Consider the following 23,932-nt stretch of genomic DNA (forward strand, 5'->3'; position numbering starts at 1 on the left):
GCGACCATTTCAGGTGAAAAGCCTGAGCAAAAGTGGGGACAGCAGCCAATGCATCATAATGATTCTGCTGTTCAATCCTTGATTGAGAGGTTATCAATAAAATTTGGCAGGAGGACACTCTGTGCCCTCTGCAGCATCACAGTTTGCCTACAGAGGATTTTCTTTGACTCCATGCAAGTGGCTGCGGGCTACAGCTTTATAATTCCATTTGCCTGAACTTTCACCAAAAATACATTCAGAAAATGTAATTATTTCAGGGTTAAATTTAGGGATAGGTTTCCCTACACCTTCCATATTGATTTTCATTTGTGCAAGAGTGGGAAGAATCACCCTCACAAAGAACAATATCCCATGTGAAGGAATGAAGAGCAGAAAGAACAAGTTAGCAGATTGCCACATAATGATCTCCTCAGTACAAAATGTATCTGGTAATGACAGTTATATTGCCAAGGAACAGAGAAATTCAAATTGGTTCTCAAAGCTTCAATGGCTAAAATGTGGGGATATTATCATAAAATCATCAGGTCTGTATGAGAATGAGGAGTTTAACCTTCCAGGCATGTCTAATATCTGCACAGGATAATGAGTTCAGAAATTTATATCACTTGTTTACCTCTATTTAATGCTATTATGTTTATTCCTCTTAGCACAATATTTCTCTTAACACAATAAAATCAGTTGCAGTCAGGAATTTGGGTGAAAAACACCTGATTAACGTGTTATATCTTAAAGTGACATTGCGATACTTTAAAATCTTGGCATTACCCAAACACACCGAGACCCGTGCGGTGACCTAAATATTGTCAGTGGAAGGTGTCACTGCAGCATGTTAAGGAAACCCATTCTGGCTGTAACTTACCTGGCTCAGGTAACACCTGCAAAGCTGCACAGCAAACCCTGAGCCTGCCAAGGACCGAAGTAGATAGTCAGGTTGCCTCAAAGGGCACACAGATGTGTTATCGCTGATGTTGTTATTTGAGGTCATGAGATTAAGCCCAGGCTGTACCACAGCTTCCTAAATTCAGCATCGACATCCACGTGAGTGGAAAGTAGCAAATGTGCCAGTTTGGATGCTCAGAGGAGCAAATAAGTATTGTTTCAGCGTGAAGATGGAGGTATGCAGTAAGAAAAAAAATGATTTGGGGTTGGAAGGACACTCCTAAACTTGCTTTTTCTTTAGAACTTGTGTATCAGCACGGCTCTCATCATTGGACTATATCATGATATAAGGTAGAACTTCTGAATGACCTCAGATTTCACTGCCATGGAGGGAAAAGTGGAGTAACAAAAATCAACAAACACTGAGAACTGCATTGGATTGAAGTCTGGACAGTCTCTAAATCTGAGCTCCTGTAGTTCTGTTGTTTAATTGGATCTTTTGCAAGCCACTGGGAAACCTGGCAGCACTCAGTAAACTCCATGCTGATTTTTTTATTATCCATAGCAAATAAATGATTGTAGGATGAGCATTGGTCAATGTCTGTGGCTGTGCTGTAACCTTTGTCAGTCTGTACAGAAACAGGGAGTGACATTTCTCCAACTGCTGCATCCTGGGATGTGCAGGCACTGACTTTCCAGTAATCACTGCCGTGGGGAAACAGCTCTGTGCTCTGACAGAATGGCCTTTAATCCATTTATTGCTGCACTAAAATCGTGTTTATAGGCAGAATTATTGATATATTTCTGTAACTCCAGGCGGAGGTCCCGCATTTTCAGGCTGTTGGAAGGGCATGGCTGTCCTCTGCCGCTGACCATCGCTCCTGCTGCTCAGCAGTTTCCCGTTTGCCAGCACTTCTTTTATCCCCACGCCGTCCACATTTTTGCAGTGCCACCAAGCGGATGGTTCCTCCGTTACCGTTTTAGTTTCACACGTTATCATTTATAAACAAACGCAGAACTGTCCAGTAGCTGAGAGTGGTGATGAGCACAACCCACCCCAGCAAAGCTGCAGGGTCAGTACGATGTGGTATGGGAGGAAATACAGGGTCTTTAATGAAAACCCTTTAATAATGTGTTTGTGATGCTTTGAGGCCTGTAGAAACGTGTCTCTGGCTCCTCAGGAGGCAGCACAGCACAGTCACTGAGGTGTGGACATGCACCTTCTGGGCTCCTCAGTGCAAGAAAGACATGGAACTCCTGGAGTGGGACCAGGGGAGGGCAATGAGGATGATTAAAGGACTGGAGCCTCTCTTAGGAGGAAAGGCTGAGGGAGCTGGGCCTGTTCAGCCTTGAGATGACTGAGAGGGGACCTCATCATTAAGTATAAATATCTAAAGAAGGGGTGCCAGAAGATGGACCAGACTCCGCTCTGTGGTGCCAAGCAACACAAGAGGCAATGGGCAGAAACTGATGCACTGGAAGTTATACCTGAATATGAGGAAGAACTTTATCGTGTGGGTGACCAAGCACTGAACACGCTGCCCAGAGAGGCTGTGGAGTCTCCCCCACTGGAGATATTCCAGAACCGTTTGGATACAACCCCGTGCCATGTGCTCTGGCATGACCCTGCTTGAGCAGGGAGGGGGGCACCAGACGACCCACTGTGGTCCCTTCCAGCCTCACCCGGTCTGTGATTCTGTGGGTGACGGGAAGGCAGCGCGAGGTCTGAGGGCTCATCACACTGTCCCTGGGTCGCGGTGGGGAGTGAGGGCTCCGTGACCCGGACCACCGCCAGGTGACCCCTGGGGCCAGGTAATCCCTGTACCCAGGTAACCGCCAGGCCCAAGGAACCCCCAAGCCCAGGGAACCCCCGGGTACAGAAAAATCGCGGGCACACCTCCCCCAGCCGCCATCTTGGTGTGCCCCCCCCTCCCTACAGCCGGGCGGGGCCTCAGGGCCAGGCCTCGCCCCCGCGCGCTCGGCGAGTTCACCCCCCTCACCCCGCCAGCCAATGAGCGGCAAGCGAGGGCGGGGAAACGCTGGGAACAGCCAATGAAAATTAAACGGCAGCCATCGGGCGGCCAATAAGCGGCCCGCTCCGGGATATGGGCCCTGCCCATCAACGGCCGATTGGAGGTCGCGGGCGGGCGGGCGGGCCGGGAGTGGCCAATGAGCGTTGGCGGGTGAGATTTGAAAGCGAGGCGGGGCGGCGCGCGCAGGGGGCTGAGGGCTGCGCAGGTAATGGAGGGGACGGGGGCGGAATCCGGGGAGTCTCGGGGGGATTTGTGGGCCCTAAAAGGACTTTAAGGCGCCGGGAATGGGCTTCGTGACGGGGGGGGGGTCGTGCCTGAGGAGGGGGCTGTGGTAGCGGTGCCTCCCCGCTGAGCTGGGCTGGGAACGCCCTGAGGCGCTGAGGGGACAGCCCTGTTGGCGACCCCTCACAGCGGGGTCTGGGGGTGCCCGGCAGCTCGTCCCGACCCCCGGGGTCCGTCCCGAAACCGTTGAGTCCAGGCCTTATTCAGCGTTAGACTTGCTGCGATTAAACATAGCGGTGTTTGCTCTGCCTGCTCTGATTTCTCGCTGTTCGGGCTAAAAGTGCCGACTGAGCACCTAAATGTTTTTATATCTTTTTATTATTATCCAGTTATTATTGCCCTTTGGTTCTTGTGGTGTTCCTGGTCAAAAGTGGCTCTTTTCCCTCACTTTTATTTTTAAAAATAAATTTTCAGCTTTAGTTTTCGGTAGTTATATGTTAGTCACTCACAAATCTTTTGTATAAGCCTTCTGTCCCTTTCCTGATAACGGTCTTTATTTGAATTTATGCCAATTTAAATCCCAACTAATCTTTTAGGCTCCAGTTTGGGCGAGGTACCACACAGGAACAGTAACCTGGAGAGAAGAGACAGGTATGTTTGTTCTAAATATAACTAAGATATTGAGCATGTCGTACATTTTTAATGAGAGATCATTGGTAACTTCCTGCACTGCTTTTACTGACCTGAGAAGTGAGTTGGGAATACCTTTGTGAGAAGCTCTCTGCGTGTCTCTGCTTATATTATATTTGCCTTCTTCAAGTTTCAGTTTAATTTTTATGCAGGATTTCTTACTGAGGTGTTGATCAGTTGTTCATGAGTCTTTTTCGTGGGAGAAGGTCCTAAGTTCTAGGAGGTAGACAGAAGGAATGTATTCCCAGTGTCTTCTTTATGGCTTTCTGTAATTACAAACAAGATCTGTAATTAGTAACAATTCTGTAATTACTGATTCTGTAGTTACTAATAAGATCAGTTAAAATATGATAGTTGGAGATTCTCATGAGTTAACCTCAATCAATTAAATGTAAAGCAGGGTAACCATTTAGGTTTCTGACTCCTGCATTATCTCCAGTATCTATTCTAAGAGCTTTCAAGTGGTTGTGCAGATGCTGTGCAAGGTACTCCCTAAAAGAACACTGCCATGGAATTAGGAATAAGGAGGTGCCACTGCCAGCACTGGTGGTGTCTGAACAGGCTTGGTCTGTATTCCTTCTTCCAGCAACTCAGGTTCTCTCCATGCCTGCTTTTTCCATGAGAATATACAGTTTATTTCTGTACTCCTTCTATTTTGGTGCATTTTTCTTCTGACATTTGGGGTTTCCAGTTAGGCTGCTGGTTGTGTTTTTGGGTTCTGGTAACAAATGGATGGGGAGGGGATGGACTTCAAGAAATCCCCTATACCTGTTGTCAAGGCTGATCTTTTCAGTCCAGTTCACTGATCATTCCTTTAGTTTAATCAGAGCTTGCTGTCTTGAAATGAAGAACCTCACTAAATGACCAATTTATCAATAAATTAGTAACTGTTGGGTGTTTAGTTTAGCTCTATCACCCTGCTTACTGTAGAGCTGTTTCCTGGAAGTGGTGGAAGATGAGGTGTCTGAAAGACCCTGCTTGAGGTGGAAAACCCTCAACGAGACAGGCTTCAGTGGGATGCAGGGGATAATAGAATCCCAGAACGGTTTGGGTTGGAAGGGACCTTAAAGATGATCCAGTTCCAACCCCCTGCCATGGGCAGGGACACCTTCCACTATCCCAGGTTGCTCCAAGCCCTGTCCTGCCTCGCCTTGAACACTTCCAGGGACTGGGCAGCCACAGATTCTCTGGGAAACCCGTGTCAGGGCCTCACCACCCTCACAGCAAACACTTTTTTCCTATTATCCCATATAATCCTGCCTTCTCCCTTATCCAAAGCCCCTCCCCACCTCTCCTGCAGCCCCTTTAGTTACTATTAGCACAACACGTACAAACCAACTGACATTTGCCTTAAGTCTCCCTCAGGTTTAAAAAGCAGGGAGAAATCCTGCTTGAAATAACCACTATTGTATTGCAGTTGCATCCTGGAAACTCGGTTGGGGAATGGTGCCAAGTACTCTGATGCAGGACAAAAATTCCTTGCCATCAGATAGGGTGTAATCCAAATGCTCGGTGGCAACTTCCAAGTTGCTTCCAAGTATTGTCCTACAGCCTTGTCATGGTCATCTTCTCCCTCATCTCCTTAACGTGGAAAACAGCTGTGGTGGGAATGGACCTGCTGGCCAATCTCAGGTGGGGCTGCAGTGTCCCCTCCTAGTTCTGTGTCAGACTTGTTGACCACTCAACAACCGAAGTAGCCCCTGGAATTAATAAAATAATGAGAAATTACTGAAAGGGTCATTGCTGAAATTATAATTTGAGTGTTTTTCTGGTACGTGTACAGAAACAAAGAACTTGGGGCTTTGCTCGTAACGTTAAAACTTTTATGAAAAAGGAAAGAAAACATGACAGTTTCCCCCTAATCCCCTAATCATTGTGATCTTTCTCTCAGGTCCTCAGGATGGCTGCTACCTCCCAGTTTGCCAGTCGATACAAGAAGGATTTGAGCACGGAAGCCCTGAGGGCCAAAGTTGCCCGCAGGAGATCGACCCTTCAGAAGGAGAACAGGCACAAGCAGTTTGAGAAGGGCCGGCAGCTCGGGCTGGCAGATCTCAATGTTCAGCTCTCCAAAGAGAAGGGAGTTTCTCAACTCAAGGAAACAAAGGAAACATGCTCTCAAGAGAGCAGCAGCATAAAACAAAGTAAAGACTCGTTATAGACCTTTTTTTAAATGTTAAAAATGTCTTTAAGTCAATTTAATAACATTATCAAATGGACCTAATTGCAGTCAATGTTTTAATTTGAAGAAAAGGTTTAAGATTTAAAACCCCATAATTACCAGTCCTTCTAACTGTTAAAATCAAGAAAATAAAATCTTAATACAGGTGTATCCTCTTCCCTGCTCTGGTGGTGCAAGTGAGGTTTTGCTCTGATTTGGATGGAGCAGCTAAAGGAAAAATGCATTTTGCTATTAAGACTCAGTGGGAAGTCTCTTAATGATTGCTTTGTTCTTCAAGATGTGAAAAACTCTGACCTAAAATCTCATCTAACATACAACTGGTGTCTGTCATGTCCTTGAAGTGTGCTTAGAAATGGGCAATTGTATATTATAATTATATATACAATTACTAATGGGTAAATGTGTAGCATAATTTTTTTATTTTAAGAATTGCTAGCTTTTGACAACTCATCTTTCCCCTCAGAAAATTAGGCCTGCATATATACTGAATTTTACCTCCCTGGCTCTCCTGAATGCTTGTGTTTTAAGAAATTAAGTTATCCTTTTAAAAAGTTAACAGATTTCTTCAGAAATATTTTTACCTTCAATATTTTGATAGCAGAAGATTGTTGGAGGATAGACACTTATTGGAAGATAAGTGCAATTTGTATTTAATAATATCAAGTATGAAATTTAATAAATTTATCTTTATTATCTTTAATAAATTTCAACTTTAAGTGGATATCAATTTTTCAGGTAAGCATAAAATTCAAGTTTGGCATCATTTTAAGGTTTTAATATTTCATATAATTTCTACCTCATTTATTCTCAGCCAGAGGCAGACTTCAGTATCTAAAGCTGACCTAAAGTTCAAAAAAATTCAGAGATTCCAGACAGTTTTCTGCTCTTTGACTTAAGATGTTCCTCTTCCAGCTTGGAAAAATTTATTGCAAGTTCCTGACTTGCTTGTTGTTGGCTCAAAAATACCTTTGTGGTTTTAAAACACGTCTGTCTTCCCTCTTTGCTCCAGAACAACCTGTAAGTGCAGCCACCAAGAGGATGAACGAGCGCAGGGAGATGCTCCAGCGCTACAAAGAACAGAAGGAGCTTCGGAAGCTGGTGGAGCAGAGAGAGAAAGCCAAGAAGGGAGTGTTCAAAGTTGGGTTGTACAAACCAGCTGCACCTGGATTTCTTGCACTTGCACCTGAGGATCCAGCGGTAGCAAAGCCAAAAGAAAAGGTAAGAAGAGTAATATTTAATATCTAAGTTAATTACATCAGTAAACTCTACTAGAATTTCTGCTTGTGTACAAAATCTGTGTGCTGTTCCAAATAAACAGTTTATTTTGAAAATGCTTCACTGATGTTTCTGTTATGGGAAGGAACAATGAAGGAGTAATTTGGCTCATTTTTTTAAAACAAAACTAGAAGTACTACTAGTGATATGCGGATTTTTGTATTTATGACTCTGTTCAGTTCAAAAACTGGAATGATTCAAATGAAACAGCTAAAAACTATTTTAGAACTAATAACTTGCTCCTCTCTCATCCACTTGACTTTGCAAGTTTTTCAGGTTACACACTTGACCCATTTTGCATGGACATGTTGTTTTTCCACATTTATGCCTCTTGCTCACTCTCACAGTGATGAGAGGGAAAATGAGTATATTAACCCTTGTTTCCTTGGGGATGTTTCCAGGCAGCTCCTGCTTTCTCTGGAAGGTTGACTCGATCAAAGGCCAAGATGCAAGAAGGGAAATCTCTGATACCAACTCTGATACCAACAGCACCAAAGTCTTCTACGGTTTGATTTTTTTATATATGTATATATAAACCTCAGTGAATAAATTTAGAGAGAAGGATGCCATTTCAGACCATAACTCAGGGTTGTATCTTTACAAGTTCTGGATCAGTTTTCCAATCAAATTTTTCAAGATACTGTAGCCAGCCAGGACTGCAAATGTGTAGAGGTGGTGGTGAGACTGAAGTTACAGACTTTGGTTTTGGCTTGGGGAACCCAGTGCAATCTCCTTGAATGCACAAACTGTCACGAATGCAGATGATAACAATCAGTTAATTCTTCACACATGCCAGCACTAAAGTAATTTTTATTTTTACTGTGGAGCATGGCAGTCCCTTGTGCTATTAATTTTATAAAAAAAGTAGGTTCTGTCGAGGAATTTCACCAGCAGGAATCTGTAAAAGAAGCTGCATTTTGAATCTTGCCTTACAAAACTTCAGTGTATTTGAAGGAATTCCAGTTGTAACTTTACAAAGGGACAACTGAGTTAATATTGATTTTTTTTTTTAAAACTGATTTTTGAAACACAATGTGTATTAAGATGTGGCAGTAATTGGCACCTCATCTCATAATAAATATTTTAAATATTTTTCTTCATTCTTTTTCTGACAATTTCTTAACTAGTTGGATAACGGATGTTAACACATGTCTAAACCAATCTGGTTTAGTTATCAGTAGTGTCTCTTTACCTTTTAAAGCCCTCTATGCCAAATTATTTGACTTTCTGTTTTACTGTGAGCTAGAATAGAGAGATGAGGAAGGAAATTGGGCTGCTGAATTTCTGGAAATCTGATATTTCATGAAGGAATGTTGTGGTTTTTTTTCCTTGTAGGTCAGTGCCCACGGGCAGAGCGCGCGCCCCACACAAGCAGGACGTAAACAGATGGGTACAACCAAAGGGGCTGAGAAGGAGAAAGGTATGGAAGTAGCATGATCCCTACATCTGAGCCTGTGAAAGGATGCTGCTGGTTTGGTTTTGGGTGTAGGAAATGAGGAGTTTTCAAGGATGGCCATTCCTACCAGCTGGCAGATCATCCAGGGATCTCATGTGCTTGTTGCCTCCATAGGCTGGAGGAAATGGAATGCAGGGTACTGACATTCCTGGTTACTGATTATTCACCCCAGGAGAGGGAAAAGAAACAGCTCAGTGGGCAGGATTGCATGACTGCCAGCTGCCTTAGCTCCTGGAGCTGTGCAGAGCTTTCTGTTTGCCTCTGAGAGGAATATCACAGGTAGCAACTGCTGCTGTCACAGAAGAGCAGGAGACTTCATCTGGAAAGATGGAAAGTAGCTGACATAAGGAAAATACTATTTTTCCTTGGTACTGTGGATAGCCTGAAAAATAGCTGTTTGTATGAGCTGTGAATATTTTCACTGGGATCTGTCTTCTGTCTGTACAGTGATGTCAGATCTCTCAGTGCAAATACTGGTGTAATTCAGCATTGGAAAAGGTTTGGAAAAGGGCAGCCTGCTGGTAAAGCACATCAGCATAAGATGTTGGAGCCAGGAACCCAAACTGCTGGTGCACACCAGGGCAACTGAGTGAATGTGTGATTGTCTTCTTCAAAAAACAACAAGTACAATCTTACATTTTCGTATTTTGAAACAGTCCTTTCTGTATCTGTCACTTTCTGTGTGACAATTAAATATATTTCTTAAGGAAAGAACAGCTAAAAAAATCCATGCCACCTTTAGGGGAGTAGAATAGCTTTGATTAGAAATTCTGCCTCACAGCCCAGTGATATCTGTGCCTTAAGTAGACACAGCCAAGTCATGTGGAATATTGATGTTAATGCAAGATATTCACTAATTCAGAGTGAAATGACTTTCACATCATTAATCTAATTAAATCAGCAAGCAGCAGACCTTTATTTAAATAAATTTCAGTAGTGCCTTCAGTGAACACTGAAAAGATCTATTATCACTGTTTGTTCTAACAATTAAAATGTTTAAATTTGGAAAAATTGTCATCCACTAGAATTGATTATTCCTTTTGTGCTGAATCAAGGATATTCAATATATGTATTTAAACTCCTCTGCCCATGACAGGGGGGTTGGAAAAAGATGATCTTTAATGTCCCTTCTAACTCAAACCATTCTGTGATTCTATGAAACACCAGTATAAAAACGTTCGTGAAGTGAATGTTTGATAAATCAAATATTATAATTATTTATCTAGTAATTTTTTTCCCCAACTTGTCATTTTAGCTTCTGCAGAATGGCAGCTGGACATTAAAGACATGAATAGCAGGAACCAAGTGGGGCTACTGGATTTCAGGCAGAGTGTGGAATAAAGAGCCCCCATGAAATTTTTCTGTGCAGGAAAATGCTGTCATTTTTAAAGGCTACTAGAAACAGTACTAAAACACAAAGATGAAAATGATTAAGATGGGCAATATGGTGCATGAACTTCTCATATTTTACAAAGTATTTCAGAGGCAATTAGTCTTAAGAATACTTTGTTAGCTTACATTAAATTCTGACTTTGGAAATCTGTCATATAATAGCCAGGGCATCACTTTGTTACACTGATGGTTTGCTTAAGCTTCCAGCTGTGCAAATAACCATGGCAAAGTTATTATTCTAGAAAGCTTCATCTGTACAACAGGGATGGCATTGACTCTGATTGCAGGGAACATGGAGAAGGACAAACAAACCCAGCCCTTTTCATTCTGGCAAACCAATGCAACTGATAATTGCTTGTGTGCTTTTCTGATGTCTTCAAAATTTGAACTTTCAGTTATTACTTGAGTGCAGCTTCCTGAAAGCTCTGGAATTATTGTCTCTTACAGTGTTGCAGGCTGCAGCCCAGCCAGCCTCAAATGTGAGGATCACCAGAGCAGCTGCCTCTGCAGCCAGGCAGGTGCTGAAACCAACAGCTACTGCTGCTCCTGCAGGTAAGTGAGGCAGTGAGTTGTGTGGCTCAACTGTACTTAGACCGTGCCTAAATCCTGCCAAATTGTCAAGTAAGAAAAGGACTGAACAGTCTATCACTTAGACTCTCATCTGGAACTCTGTTCCAATATTTAAACCAAGATGTTGAAACCAGCGTTGGACAGTTTCCCATAAAATCCATCACTGTGGAGCATCAGTGTCCATGTGGTAATTACAGACTCACAGAACAAAGCCAGAGCTGGTCAAGATTTGCCACTTTGGTGCATTGCTGTTTATGGACATATGATTATTAAATGTGGGATCAGGAACAGATACCTCTGGGTGAGATGAGAGCCTTTGTTCCTCAGGTCAGGAATTGCTCTTTGTCCATGTTTGCCTGTTTGCTAGAATTTAATTCACCAACAGAAATCCATATAGAAATGAAAAATCTGAACTTGAATTGGCCTGACATTCTCTCTTCAACCTTTAAGGCAATAAAGTGACTTTTATATTTAGTATATGACAACATCTAAAGACTAATGACTTAATAAATCTGTTTGTCTTTCTTGATAATGCATCTCTTACTAGACTATTAAATCCTAGGCCAGATTTTCTTTTGAATGAACTTTCCCAATGTTCTTTCTTCCCTCCAGCCACCTCCCACTTAAGAAGAAAAGCAATCTCTCCCTGTCTTTAGCAATTGGATTTTTATAGCAGTCTTTTGGTGAAAGATTTACCTTAATCAGGTGCCTTTTTGACCTCTGGGACTTTCTCTTGTTCTAGGTAACCAGTCACAGAGAAAGACAACAAATGTAGGGAAGCAGAAGCAAGCTGTCAGACCCAATACCACGAAGGTAGGTTGTTTAATATCTGAAATGGAAAAGCAGTAAAACTGATTTAAGAGCCAATAACAGTCAGTGTCATTGTAGCTGAAATAAATGTTCAAGCATAGATGTAATAAGTTCACTAATAAGCTAGATTTTGGGAAGAAGCTGTATGTGTTTATTGAAAATTAAGCTCAAATTTAGTGCTTATATAGAATTATAGAATACCATGAGTGGGGAGAGACCCACAGGGATCATCAGAGTCCATCTCCTGGCCCTGCACAGCACAGTGCTAAGAATCCCACCATGTACATGGGTGTGATTGATGAATGACTTGACTACTAATCAAGATCTGGACAATGATTTAAAAGAGACAAGAAGTTCTTACATGGCATATCTCACATTCGATGTTTTAACTAGTAAAAAAAAAGAAAAAGACTCTTTTGCTGATTTAATCAAGCAGTTGTGAATTTTGTGCAGTTGATTCCTTTTTGAAGCATGCCTTGAATCCCTTCCATCTTGGGTAACAATCTGAGACTCTAGAAGCTAAGAAATAAACACATTTTTAGGTTTTGAGCCATCAAAAAATAAAGCTGAAAATGCTATTCTCTGCAAGGCAGACAAGATTTATAACTCAAGGCAGTCATTGTGGTTCCTGGTGTCATCACTATGACAATGTTTCTGCCTCTATCAATGATTTTTCTCCTTTGCACTCCACTGTTCCCTCTCACACATCCCATCTCTGTTCCTGTTTCCATAACTGCACCTGTGTGTGCTCTAGTGTTCTCTTGAAATTGTGCAATCACACATGAACAGGAGGTAAGAGCACTTATATCTTCCTTAGGCAAGTGCCTCTTCCCAGGCAGGAGTCCCTGCCAGTTGGTAAACTGGTGCTGTAACCACAAAGTCATCTCCTTTGAAAAAGTGTGTTAAAAGCAGAATTCAAGGTTTAAATTCCTACCAGGGGTCACTGAAGTAAAACAAGACTTTCAATGGATTGAAGATGCCTATTTTCTTCAAAAACAGTCAAAGTTCTTTTGGCTGATTTGAGCTACCAATCTCTCAATTGGGTATCTCAGAAGTGTGTTCTGTGTGACCATCTGTCCACACATCTCATAAGAATGTGGATTCAACTTACTGTTTAATTTTTTTCTCCTCTAATGACATTCTGTGGAACCAACTGCACTTGTCTTGGGCTACATTCCTCAGCTATCAGCCTATTTCAGCTTGTTTTTCAGCCTCTGGATTGCAGTATGTGGGTAAACTGTGATTATTCAACAGGCCAGTTGGATTTGGAGCCAATAATTCTCCTCTTGAGGAGTTTATCACCTTACAGCATTTTTTCTAGCAGTGGGAGCAAGCATTTTCTAATTGTAATTATTGTTTTGGTAGGTGAGGTTGTTCTGCTTTAGCCCCTTGAGTGGATTGTTGCATTCCTTGTAGGGAAGTGCTACTCCTGTCTCTAGAATGATTTGCAGGTGTCAAAAATGTTGGTAAATCTTCACTTCTGTAGAGGTGTGCTGTTGTAGAAGGTGACCTACCTGAAACTGTTCCCTTCCTGGTGGCTTTCAGACAGTCATGTTATAATTCATGTTATAATTTCCTATAGCAAACGATTGATGTGATAATTGGATTTGCCTATTTATGCTGTTACAGGTAATTCCTTCTAAACGTGAAGTGGAGAAAAATGCTCAAGTGGATCCAGGGGTGAAAGGTCCTGCAGCTGATTCCAAACATTCAACACCAGTAGAATTGGAGCAAGAACAAACCTCAGTGGAAAACAACAATTCTGCTCCAGAGAGACCCAAAACGTGCTCTTTTGCACCTGGGAACTTCGTGTTTCAGCCACCGAGCGAATTAGCGAACTACAAAGTTAAACCCATGACTCCTTCAAGTGCAAAAGCTTTTTTGACACCCACTGCTTTCTGGAATTTCTCAAAATCTCCAGTGTAAGGTTTTTTTTTTCTTCTAAAGGGGCCTAAAATGCAAGTCAACCTTTCTGTGTGTTGACACAAGAAAAGATTCGTGTGAGATCCACTGTGGAACAAACTGTTGTGGGGTTGTAGCACCTGATCATCATGGTTGGTCTCACTGATTCAATGTGGACTTAATACAGCAGCAAATGTGGATATAATCCTTAATTCTGTCCATGCTGTAGAAGCAGCTCTCAGGGACTCTGCCTTATATCCCTCTGCACAGATTTATTAATTTTAATAAGATTTGCTTGAGTTCTCTAGTGCTGTGTGGAGGGTTGCCTTCTAAACTGCATTTCTGTGTATTTGGCCATATTTGATACAAGCTTCTCAATGTGTCTTAACTCTAAATGTACTTTTGTTTCTTTGCAGCAAAAGAAATGAAAAATCCAGTGAAACTAAAGCACAAAAGCCTAATTTAAGAAGTCGAATTCTACCTTCTGTTAAAGGCATTCAAGAACAGCAAATGACCACAAGTTCAGAAGGAGAAGAAGGTAGGAAGTTCATGTTTAGTTTGTTGTTCCAATGTTTTTAATTATCACTGGATTCTGAAGAAATTCCTTCCTTATTTTTCAGCAGGTGAATCAGATGAGAAAACTTCCACTCGGAGATCAAATGAAACAACTCCTGTCTCAACAGCACTTGAAGGGAAGTCAGATGATACAGGAGAGCAAGAACACGATGTGCCCTACTTCAGGTTTGGGTTCACTTGTTTCACTTCTCTGATGTCCATTTGAAGGTCCTTAACATGAGTAACGAGACAGCTTGTAAAGATCAGCTTAATTTAGTGGTGATGGGTGTCTGTCAGCAGTGACCTGAGCAGGCACATATTCCTGTCTTCCCTTTTGTACTCTTAGTGCAAGGAAAGAATAGAAAATTCTGGAGACTTAACACCTTGTCCAAAGGAACACGAGCTTGAAAGCAGTAAAAAAGAAATTACCTCTGAGCCAGTCAGCAAAATAAAACAATCTAATGGCTTCTACTCAAAGACTGTGGCTTCTCTGAAAGCAAAAGGACAGTCACCATTAACAGCCACAAGTCAGGAAATTCTCCAAAACGTTGTTTTTTCTGTATCCCTTTATTTTCAGAAACATTCTTCAGACTCAGACTGAGAGGCTGCTGTCTCAGTGCCTCCAGTGGGATGGAAACCTTGAGCTGGACATTCCAGAGGATGGTAAGAGTGGGCTGCAATAGGCCTTAAAAGGGGTGTTATGGGAACTGAAGGGGACAGAGGGAAGTACATGTGTCTGCTGCTTGATAAAGTAGCACTGTCTGCAGCACTTAATAAAAGCTGTATTGGATAAAGTTTAGAGCTGTATCTGCCTCGAGACAAAAAGTCATGGTCTACTACTGCTAAAGTTTGTGTAGCACTTGATGGGATGTTGATTGATGAAGTGAACAAAGTGCATATCAAAATAGTTGTTCTGTTGTCAGTTTGAAGTGTATTTAAATGCATGAACTCTAACCAAGCTGATTTTTTTAAAAATAAGATTAGTTTTTAATGTAGAATGAGTGCCCTTGTCTGGGAAAATGAAGGTGACTCATTAATGCTTAGAGATTTTTTTGAAAGAAGCAAGTTTAGAGCAGATCAGTGGGTAGGGATGCTCCATCTGAATTATATTGCAGGTTTGCAAGAGAGGAACATAGTTCAAACAACAAACAAATTCCAGACTCTTCAAATACTCGATTTAAATCAATTGTGAAATGAGGGATTATTCCAAGATGCTCTTTTTTTTTCCTGTTGCTAAAGCTAAAGACCTGATTCACACCACAATTGGTCAGACAAGACTGCTCATAGAAGAAAGGTTCAAACAGTTTGAAGGGTTGGTTGACAATTGTGAATTTAAACAAGGTGAAAAAGAAACAAGGTGTACAGACCTGGATGGATTTTGGGATATGATTAATTTTCAGGTATGTACTTGCATGTTGACCCACTAGAATAAAACTGATGGAGTTATTTACAAACCATAGATTGAAACTGTTTTAATATTCAGATTGGTTTTTATTTTTAATGTAAAAAATGCAGATCCTTGTTTAACACTTTCTGACAATGAATAATAGCAGTTGGTCTACTCTGATTTATAATTCATGGACCAGTTTTTTGTTGTGTCTTCTTGTGGCCTGTGTATTTTGTCTGTCTCTGGAATGAGGGTTTGTAGCCAAATTTTATTCTGGTTTGGAGTGAGGCTACAGTCATTGTCTATCTGGATCAAAAGCTGGGAGACTTTGGAAAATTCCTGGAGCTCACCTGAAAAGTAGGAGTTCCATGTTTCAGTATGAGAATAATGCAGAAACTACAAGAACCCTATTTAGGGATGAGCTTAGGTGGTAGAAAACCCTCATCTCTTTTCCTCTGTTGATGCTTTCATTGATTTCATAATGAAACATAATATTCTAAATTATCAAAAGGGCTCTCAACAGTATTTGTAAATCAACATTCAACAAAGGTTCAGCAAAGGAATTTGTAACTTGTTAAATTAAATGCAAAGATGGATTTGTTATGGTCCTGGTCATAGCTTTTGAATTCCCTGCAGAAATATTTGATCTTCTTCTTCAGAGATATGTGAGATATTGTTTCCTGCAGAATGGAAACTGTTCTTGTTGGGATAAAGACTATTGTGCAATGTGTTCTTTTGCTTTCTTTAAATGGGACCATTGTCAAAGGGCTTGGATTCAGGGTGAAAACAGGGTGTAAACCAGAATCAGCTCCTTCATTTTAGATCTTAAACCAAGCAATTCTAGACTTCCCCTACAAACCTTCAAGCTACAGAAGTGAGACCAGGCTTGCCATCCAAACTGAAGGTTGTGTAGGTGGTGTGACCTTCATGTCAACTGTAGGAGAACAGTTAATGCTTCCTATCAGTTGGTGGCTGAATTGGCTTCTGTATTTCAATCAAAAGTACTTGAATGCATTAACTATGCTGGAAACTCTGATCTGATTTTATGAAACACTGTTCTGCTGCAAGCCTGGTAAGGCTTGAAAATGAAACCTGGACTTTTTCTGGGCTTTCCAATAGATCGAAGACGTGAATAAGAAATTTGATAATCTGAAGAAGCTTCAAGACAATGAATGGCAGCCACTTGATGTCCCAAGCCAAGCAGTTGTCAAGGTATGAATAGCCCCTAAAGCACGTCTTGTAGGGCTTCTTTAGATGATAAATTTCAAATATTCAGTGAAATTCCTCCCAGGATGCACCTTTCTCCCTTGCATCTCCCATGTGCACTTGTGTCAGTTGGTGTTTGTAGGGCTAGTTTCCTCTTTTGGCTGGGAAGATTGAAACTAAGAATTAACAATGACTTTTTTTGAGTCATTAGATTCTGTGCTACTAAGATAAATCTTAAATTTAGGATATAAAGCTACCCTTACACTTTATCTGGGCCACTGGCATTGACACTGACTTAACTGAAAAGGAAACCACATGGAAATTTGGGAGTGACTGCAAGTTTTGAGCAGGGAATGCTAAATTATCATGGTGTCCCAGCAAACCAACACCATAAGTAGCTTTAAACTGCTACTTCTCTAAGCACAAATGGATCTGACACAATCCAAAATAAGTTATTGCTTATTGCAAAATGAGTTGTTTTATCTGCTCTTTGGTTTGCAATATTTAATTGCTTCTGACTGAAGCAAGTTGTAGTTGCATTGCCTAAACTCTGTCCAGTTCCTGGAGATTGCTTAATTGATCATAAAAGTGATACAAAGGCTGATAAGAAACTCCAGGCACGGGAAACTGGAGGGATTGTGGTCTGTGGGAGCTGCCCATAAATGCCAGAACCCTACAGGTGGTAGAAAACAAAAATTCCCTTGAAAAATTCCCTTGAAAAACTGAATGCCAGGAAAGACTTCACTGCCTGCCTGGAGTCTGTCCTGTGGCTGCATTATGTCCCTGCCACTAGGAGTCCCTGCATCCCAGTGTTTCCAATATCTTACTGGATTTGTTGGGAACAAAAGTTGTATTGGGTGTTTCTGAACTGCAGACTCAGTTTGAAAAAAATTCTCAATATTGTCATCACAGACTAACCTTAACAGCTGGTGGGCAGTCCAAGAGAATCTGGAGATGAGCAGAGACCTTGATGCATAGAATTGTTGAGGTTGGAAAAGCCCTCTAAGACCATCAAGTCCAACTGTTCCCCCAGCACAAGTGGGGCCAAGGCCACCGCTGACCCCAAGCGCCACATCCACACGGCTTTTAAATCCCTGCAGGGATGGGGACTCCACCCCTGCCTGGGCAGCTGTGCCAGGGCTGGACAACCCTCTCAGTGAAGAAATTTTTCCCAATATCCAATCTAAACATCCCCTGGTGCAGATTAAGCCCAGTTCCTCTCATCCTGTCACTTGTTACCTGGGTGAAGAAACCAACCCCCTGCCCGGCTCCACCCTCCTGTCAGGGATTTGTGGAGAGCGAAAGGCCCCCCCTGAGCCTCCTTTTTCCTGGTGCTCTCTGTGGGACCAGCAGCTCTGTAGGTGTTCACATGTAATTGCTTCTATCCAAAGCTTCCAGGTGTGACCTGGCCTTTCTTACCATTCCAGAAAAAGGCTGTTCCAGTTGGAGTGCCTAAAGCAAAGCTGGAAGCAGCTGCAAGAGCTGCTGCCCGGAGCCGCCTGGCTTCTGTAAAGGCAGCCATGAGGGAGAAAATGAAGTGTGAGGGAGCGCTGCCACAAGCAGAAAAAGTGGTTTTTGAAGCGGGATTTTTCAGAGTTGAAAGCCCTGTGAAAAACTTTTCAGGTGGGTGAAACTTAATCATGATTTCTGTGACCTGAAAGTACTGAAGAAGGTTTAATGCATTTCACTGGGGAGAGGAATTGGGCTGTTTATGCTGGATACAAGTCCGGGGTGGGCACAGGATTTTCAGTGCTGGACACAGTATTTCAACCAGTGCCTGATTTTACATCAGGGCTCCAAAGTAAATTGTTGTACATGAATGTGGTGATTTGAGTGGTTATGGCAGCATGAAATCCCTGCTTAGACAGAGGGGTGAAATAGCTGGTTCATTTTTTTTCCAGCATAAGTTTAATAATGAAATTCTAATCTCAGTGTTCCCAGGTTCAGCTGACAAACCTCCCCATCAAAGTCAGTGCCAGCTGATGTCCTCTAATTGTAAGACAGGAATTGGGATCTTTTATGTTTAACTAAACCTCTTGCAGTGCTGTCTTCACAGCTGCAAATAAAGTCTACCCGTAATCTTTGTTCATGGTTAACAAGATTGTAACATAATCCAGTTTGCTATAAAAGCTGTTTAATATATTGGAGGTTTTAACAGGTGCTCAAAATAAAACTTCATTTTAAGTATCTTATTGACATCTATGTGCAGCCAGTATTTGCAGTAATTCTGGACTCCTTGGGAGCCATTCTGCTTCTCTCCCATTTCTAGTTCACAATTTGACTTTAAATTCCTCCTTTTTTTATTTTGTGCAGATCTCTCTTCTCATCAGACAACTAGCAATTTTTTCTTGTGTACCTCTTGTCAGTAGAGAACTCCTGAAAAGCTCTGAGCAACACTGGGTTTAAGCAAACTCCGGCAGAGAATCTGTTATAAACATCAGTTCTGATTCTTTGCCTTTCTAATTCTATTAAAATTACCAAATTTGAAAGGTGGAAGTTAATAATTTCCATTTCTCCTTGCAGGGTATAGAAGATTTCAATATAATATTTGCATAAGACAATTCAGCAAGCAGAAAACAATCATGTTTCTGTCTAGAATCATAATGATCAGTTCATTTCAGCTTCTGGAAACTGCTGTAGTAATGAAAAATTAAACACATTTTTCAGGCTTGCTTTCAAAGACCCCTCACAGATCTTCCCAGAGGACTCCTGGAAAACAAACAACTCCAAGATCATCCCGTAGAACTTTGCTTCCAAACACTCCTTCTGCTCTCCCTGACCCCGAGGATGCAACTGCAAAGCAAACACCATTTGCACAAAATCTGAAAATGGACCAATTTCCCACTGCAAAAACTCCCCCACTGGATGAACTCCCCGATGGTGTTCTTGAACAAAGGTAGGCATGTTAAGGCAGCTTTTAATTAACCTTGTACAAGTAACTGTGTAGTTTTGTCTGAAAGACACAATATTAATACCCTTTAAATGTTACCTTCCAATTTGGCAGCGATGAAGGTTGCAAAGTCCTTGTGACTTTTCTTTCCCTTAAGTAAATACAAAGAGCTTTGCCCAAATGTAATTTTGCTGCTGGGGTAGAAGTTAATTGTTTGCCCAGAAAGTTTGATATAACTCACCAGTGCCAGCCATGCCAGCACAATTTGCAGAACAAATTGTAATATCAGGTGGGCGAATCAAAAGATGATTGAAGGTGATTGATGAAGATGATTGAGAAGAATGAAAATATTTTGGTTTCTCTTCCAGCATTTCCATGGTTGCAGAAGAAGAAATCTGTCCTGTTGCCAGCAGAGCAGAGGGAAATGAGGTAAGTCATGCATAGCTCATGTACATGCTTTAAATACTCTATTATTATCAGCAAAGAGAAAAGTTCTGTTGATTATCCCCCAGACACTTGGATTTCTGATCAAATCCTCACTTAGATATCTTCTGTATTGCTTTGTCCCTCTCAGTATGGACACAGGTAGGGACTGCTGCAGTTTGGAGCTGTATTTTGGGAGGTCCTGGCTGCTGCATGAGGACACTTGGCACTGGGCAAGCAACGTGAAGTCCACTGCCTGTGTTCTGGTGTGAATTTTGTAAATGCTTTTGCATTTGGGGACCATGGCTAAACACAGCAGCACTCTTGGTCCTCATGCTGCCCCAGCACAGCACTGGGCTGTTATTCTCTTTAAATTATAGTAAGAACTGTGTTACTGATCCAAGGATCAGAAATCCGTGTCCTGAAATGTCTCGAGGACTTGGTGACATCACCTGTGCTTTAATAGCCTTAAAAAAATTTAAAAAACAGGAATGCAACCTCCATAGTTTATGTGATACTGTGCTACTCAGTGAAAGCCAGTGCTTTGGAGTTAATCATCCTTTAGTACCTTTCATTGGAAATGGAGTATCTTATTTTTATTTGTTCCTGCTTGGATCTGTGCATGACTGCAGCAGTCATTGCCCCTCCCATCCCCATATATATAATATCTATCTATTTATATAAAAATCTTGGTCACTGATTTTTTTCTTATGCCTTTTACTTCATCTTTTCTCTATCAAATGAGAAACTGTTGTTGGTGTTGTCACTCCCTGGGGAATCAGCATTGCTGATAGGTTTTCCTTGAGGAAAAGTCTCAGCAGAGAACATCCTCACAATGTTTTTGGCACTTGAAGTTCAGAATCTTCCTTTCCTGTGGAAGAGCTTCCTTATACTTTTGAAGGGATTTTCAGGCTTGGGGAAACATTTCATGTGAAATGGATCACTGCCTGTGCTTCGTACAGTCCCTGGAGTTAAAACTATTTATTCTGAATTGTCCATAAAACCTGTAGATTAGATGGGTGGATTTGTTCTGACATAACAATGACGTGGCTGGGGACAGTGAAAATCCCTGTTTTTCAGGTGCTGGAAAATTCTAGCAGTGAATCCAAAGCAATGGATGGCATGGAAGAGATGGAACTCTCTACTGCAGAGCAAGAACAAGACGTTGCCATGTGCAGCCCAGAGAAAGATTCCAGCACAGAGACAAACTTTGCTCAGTCTGAAGAACCAAAAATCCATCAAACAGGTGCATTTCTTAGAGCTGCAGAGCGTGGTTTGGGTGGGATTGCTGGGGCCTTATGGTTATTCCAAGGTTTTATGATAATCTAAATATTATCTTTGAAATCACTGTCAGTGTCAGCTTGTTTTATGTGTGCTGTTAGCAAAACCTCCTGTGGTTTCTTTTAAGATGCAGAAAATAATACTGGGGTTTTTTTCAGCTCTGGCAGCATCAGACTATCTTCTTTTAAAAAATGAAATATTCTTATTTTTCAGATGTTTCGTGTAGTGATGTGACATCCAATGACAGGAATCCTTTAGATATGGTAAGTTGACCTTCAGGTTTATTTGACTAAGACAAGCTGCATGTTCCAGTGCTGTTAACCTTTGCTACAGAGTCGGTTACTGCACAAAGAAAATTAAACTCCTAAAGATATTATCAAGGCAATTCATATAACTGGGAACACAAACCACAACCCAGCTGTCTCCCTGCTCACAGTGATATATTCCTTATTGCACATGATGAGTGTAGGATGAATCAAGACATTTATAACAGAATAACTTCCGATTCTTATCAGATTGATCCTTTAAATTATGTTTCTTGCAAATTTCCTTGTAGATATTCATTAACATAATGAACAGACTGGTTTTTCTCCACTTTCTTCCTGGAATTTTTCAAGTCTGTCCCAACAGGTTTTTTTTTAATCACTTTAACATTTAGGGCTGGAAATGAGATTCAACAGGGAGAAGTGTGCAAAGACTTTCAAAATAGAATTTGGGTGTAGAATTTCTTGTGAAAAATCCTCTTTAAAATACTCCTTAGTGATTTAAGTAAGGAGTGCCTTCAACACAGACCGCGTGTACTCACTTCTTATGGCTTGAAATAAGCTTGTAAAATTCCTCATAGCAAAGTCATGGTACTTCCAGTGGTCCAGGATTCTGACTAACTGTTCCTCAAGCACTGACTCCACACTCTGATTCCTCCCACAGCCAATGCTGGGTGCTGAGCTTCCCTTCACTCCAGTCAAGACCAAAGCCCAGAAGTTTGCAGCAGCTGAAGTGTTCAGTGACCTCATTGTATTTTCTCCTGCTGTCCCCTCTGGGGGTAAATGAAGAGTGACTTAAAATGCAAAATACATACATTTTATGAGCGAGAAACCCACAGGGGGTGTCTGGAACACACACTGCTACCCAGGAACTGTGTTGGGAGTGAAGGGGTACCTGTAGTCATGGATCTGATAATGGGTTTTGCAAGGTTTCGTGGTGCAGTTGTTGTGCACCAAGCACTGCTGTATGTTGGTAGTGGGCTGTGTTCTGGTAATACCTGCTTTAAATTCTGACTGCAACCTGAAATACCTTTATGTTGGTAACATTTCATGTATTTCCTCTGTCCTTCAGGCTGTAAAACTCCTCCCCTCTAAACTTTTATGTCCTGGCTTTACCTCATGATTTGTTGTTATTACAAGGTGCCTACCAGACTGGCTGTGCCTGTGCCCTGTTCCTGATGGGAGGGCACCTTCTGGGGTAAGACCCAGCCTGTTCCCTCCCCAGAGCACTGCTCCATGCTCTGTCCATGCTCTGAGGGTTCCCTTGCACCCTCAGGCTCCAGAGTTTGGTGTGTGAACAGCTGCCTCAGCACCAGCTGTGGTGGTGTTGGACGCATGTAATTCTTTCCTGGGGGAAATTTTCCTACTGGCTTTGTAATATTGGAAACTGTCTCAGAACAAGGATTTCATAGTCAGATAATACCTTTTCTTGGCAATGTATTAAAGTGGACATTGTTTATTATTTCCTTAAAGGACACAGTTTTCTATTGAGCATCTTAACTACCTTCAAGCCAAACTGTATTTTCTCCTTGTTTTTGACATGTTTAAACTCAACCTCTTCTCTCATCTTGTTCCTTGTGCATTCCCTACCCAGACTGTAACATATTTGTGCATAAGGAGCATGTCAGTTATAGAGACTTTGCATTTGGGGGGGTAGTATTAAAATACCACCAGTTGTTGTATTTTTAACAAATACCTCACTGGGCTTCTTCTTGTACAGGTGACCTTAGTGTAACACACACATTCTTCCACCCAGCCTTGATTCCAAACCAAGCAGAAATAATTCAACCCCTCACCAGAAAGGGTTTAGTCTGGTCAAAGTTTTAACCTGGAAGCTGTGTACTGATTACACTGAAATAAAGAGAGGAAGCTGATATGTGCTGGAATCCACTTTTTTGAGTACTAAACTGCAGTTATACAGATAGTTTCAGGTAGCTCTTAATGACTTGCCTGCTCTGGTCATTCATCAGCACAGTGAGAGGGATTCTTGGCATGTGGAATCATAGAATGGTTTGAGTTGGAAGGGACCTTAAAGATCATCTCATTCCAACCCCTTGCTTTGAACACTTCCAGGGAGGGGGCAGCCACAGCTTCTCTGTGCTGATGGTAGCAGACTGCTGCTCTAGGCTGCAGGATCTGCTGGAAATTTTAAGGACTCTCCTTGTAACTTGGCATCCCCAAGGATTAAAGAAGCAACTGTGATAAAACACTATGAGACACGTCAAAGAGATCTTTGGAAACTTCAGTAGTGGCCGTTGTGCTGTTCTTGTTTTCCAGACAAGGCTGGAATGACTCACAGCAGAGGGAACATACTTCTGTTTTCTTTTTTTGCCAGCCTGACTCACGAGGTGAACTTTGCCAATAAACCTCCCCACCCTTGAAACCGGTCTGGACTCTCCCGGGAGTGATGAGGGGAGAGGAGCACAGGGCTCGTGACCTGCTCCGTGGAGTACGTAACACTTGTAGGAATTGGATCTCCCTTGGGAGGGAGGAGTAATTGGGAACACCCTGGTTTGGGC

The 23,932-nt window shown here is 41.8% G+C and overlaps 1 protein-coding gene across 2 annotated transcripts; it reads left to right on the forward strand.

The window, feature by feature from the left end:
- Positions 1-3,023: 3,023 nt before the first annotated feature.
- Positions 3,024-23,287, forward strand: DLGAP5 (DLG associated protein 5). 2 transcript variants are annotated; one of them, XM_027704072.1, is made up of 20 exons: positions 3,024-3,117; positions 3,738-3,785; positions 5,716-5,965; positions 7,013-7,221; positions 7,680-7,784; positions 8,614-8,698; positions 10,574-10,678; positions 11,439-11,509; positions 13,136-13,428; positions 13,825-13,946; positions 14,032-14,149; positions 14,541-14,626; positions 15,203-15,363; positions 16,470-16,562; positions 17,984-18,179; positions 19,224-19,452; positions 19,815-19,875; positions 20,950-21,115; positions 21,364-21,413; positions 22,078-23,287. In XM_027704072.1, the coding sequence occupies exons 3-20, from the start codon at positions 5,725-5,727 to the stop codon at positions 22,198-22,200; spliced, it is 2,514 nt and encodes an 837-aa protein (XP_027559873.1). In that variant the 5' UTR covers positions 3,024-3,117; positions 3,738-3,785; positions 5,716-5,724; the 3' UTR covers positions 22,201-23,287. The 2 variants fall into 2 exon arrangements, with proteins under 2 accessions (XP_027559873.1, XP_027559872.1); XM_027704071.1 differs by having other exon boundaries at positions 3,025-3,117; positions 14,029-14,149.
- Positions 23,288-23,932: the final 645 nt, after the last annotated feature.

This window comes from Neopelma chrysocephalum, unplaced genomic scaffold (genome assembly GCF_003984885.1).
Source record: "Neopelma chrysocephalum unplaced genomic scaffold, ASM398488v2 Primary Assembly neopelma1_253, whole genome shotgun sequence".
NCBI classification, from domain to species: domain Eukaryota; kingdom Metazoa; phylum Chordata; class Aves; order Passeriformes; family Pipridae; genus Neopelma; species Neopelma chrysocephalum.

Excerpts from the sequence above, each read along its gene's own strand:
- DLGAP5 (XM_027704071.1), top strand. The coding sequence starts at position 5,725 with ATGGCTGCTACCTCCCAGTTTGCCAGTCGATACAAGAAGGATTTGAGC. Across the intron at positions 15,364-16,469 it reads GGGATATGATTAATTTTCAG|ATCGAAGACGTGAATAAGAA; the intron begins GTATGTACTTGC and ends GCTTTCCAATAG. Across the intron at positions 18,180-19,223 it reads CCCTGTGAAAAACTTTTCAG|GCTTGCTTTCAAAGACCCCT; the intron begins GTGGGTGAAACT and ends CACATTTTTCAG.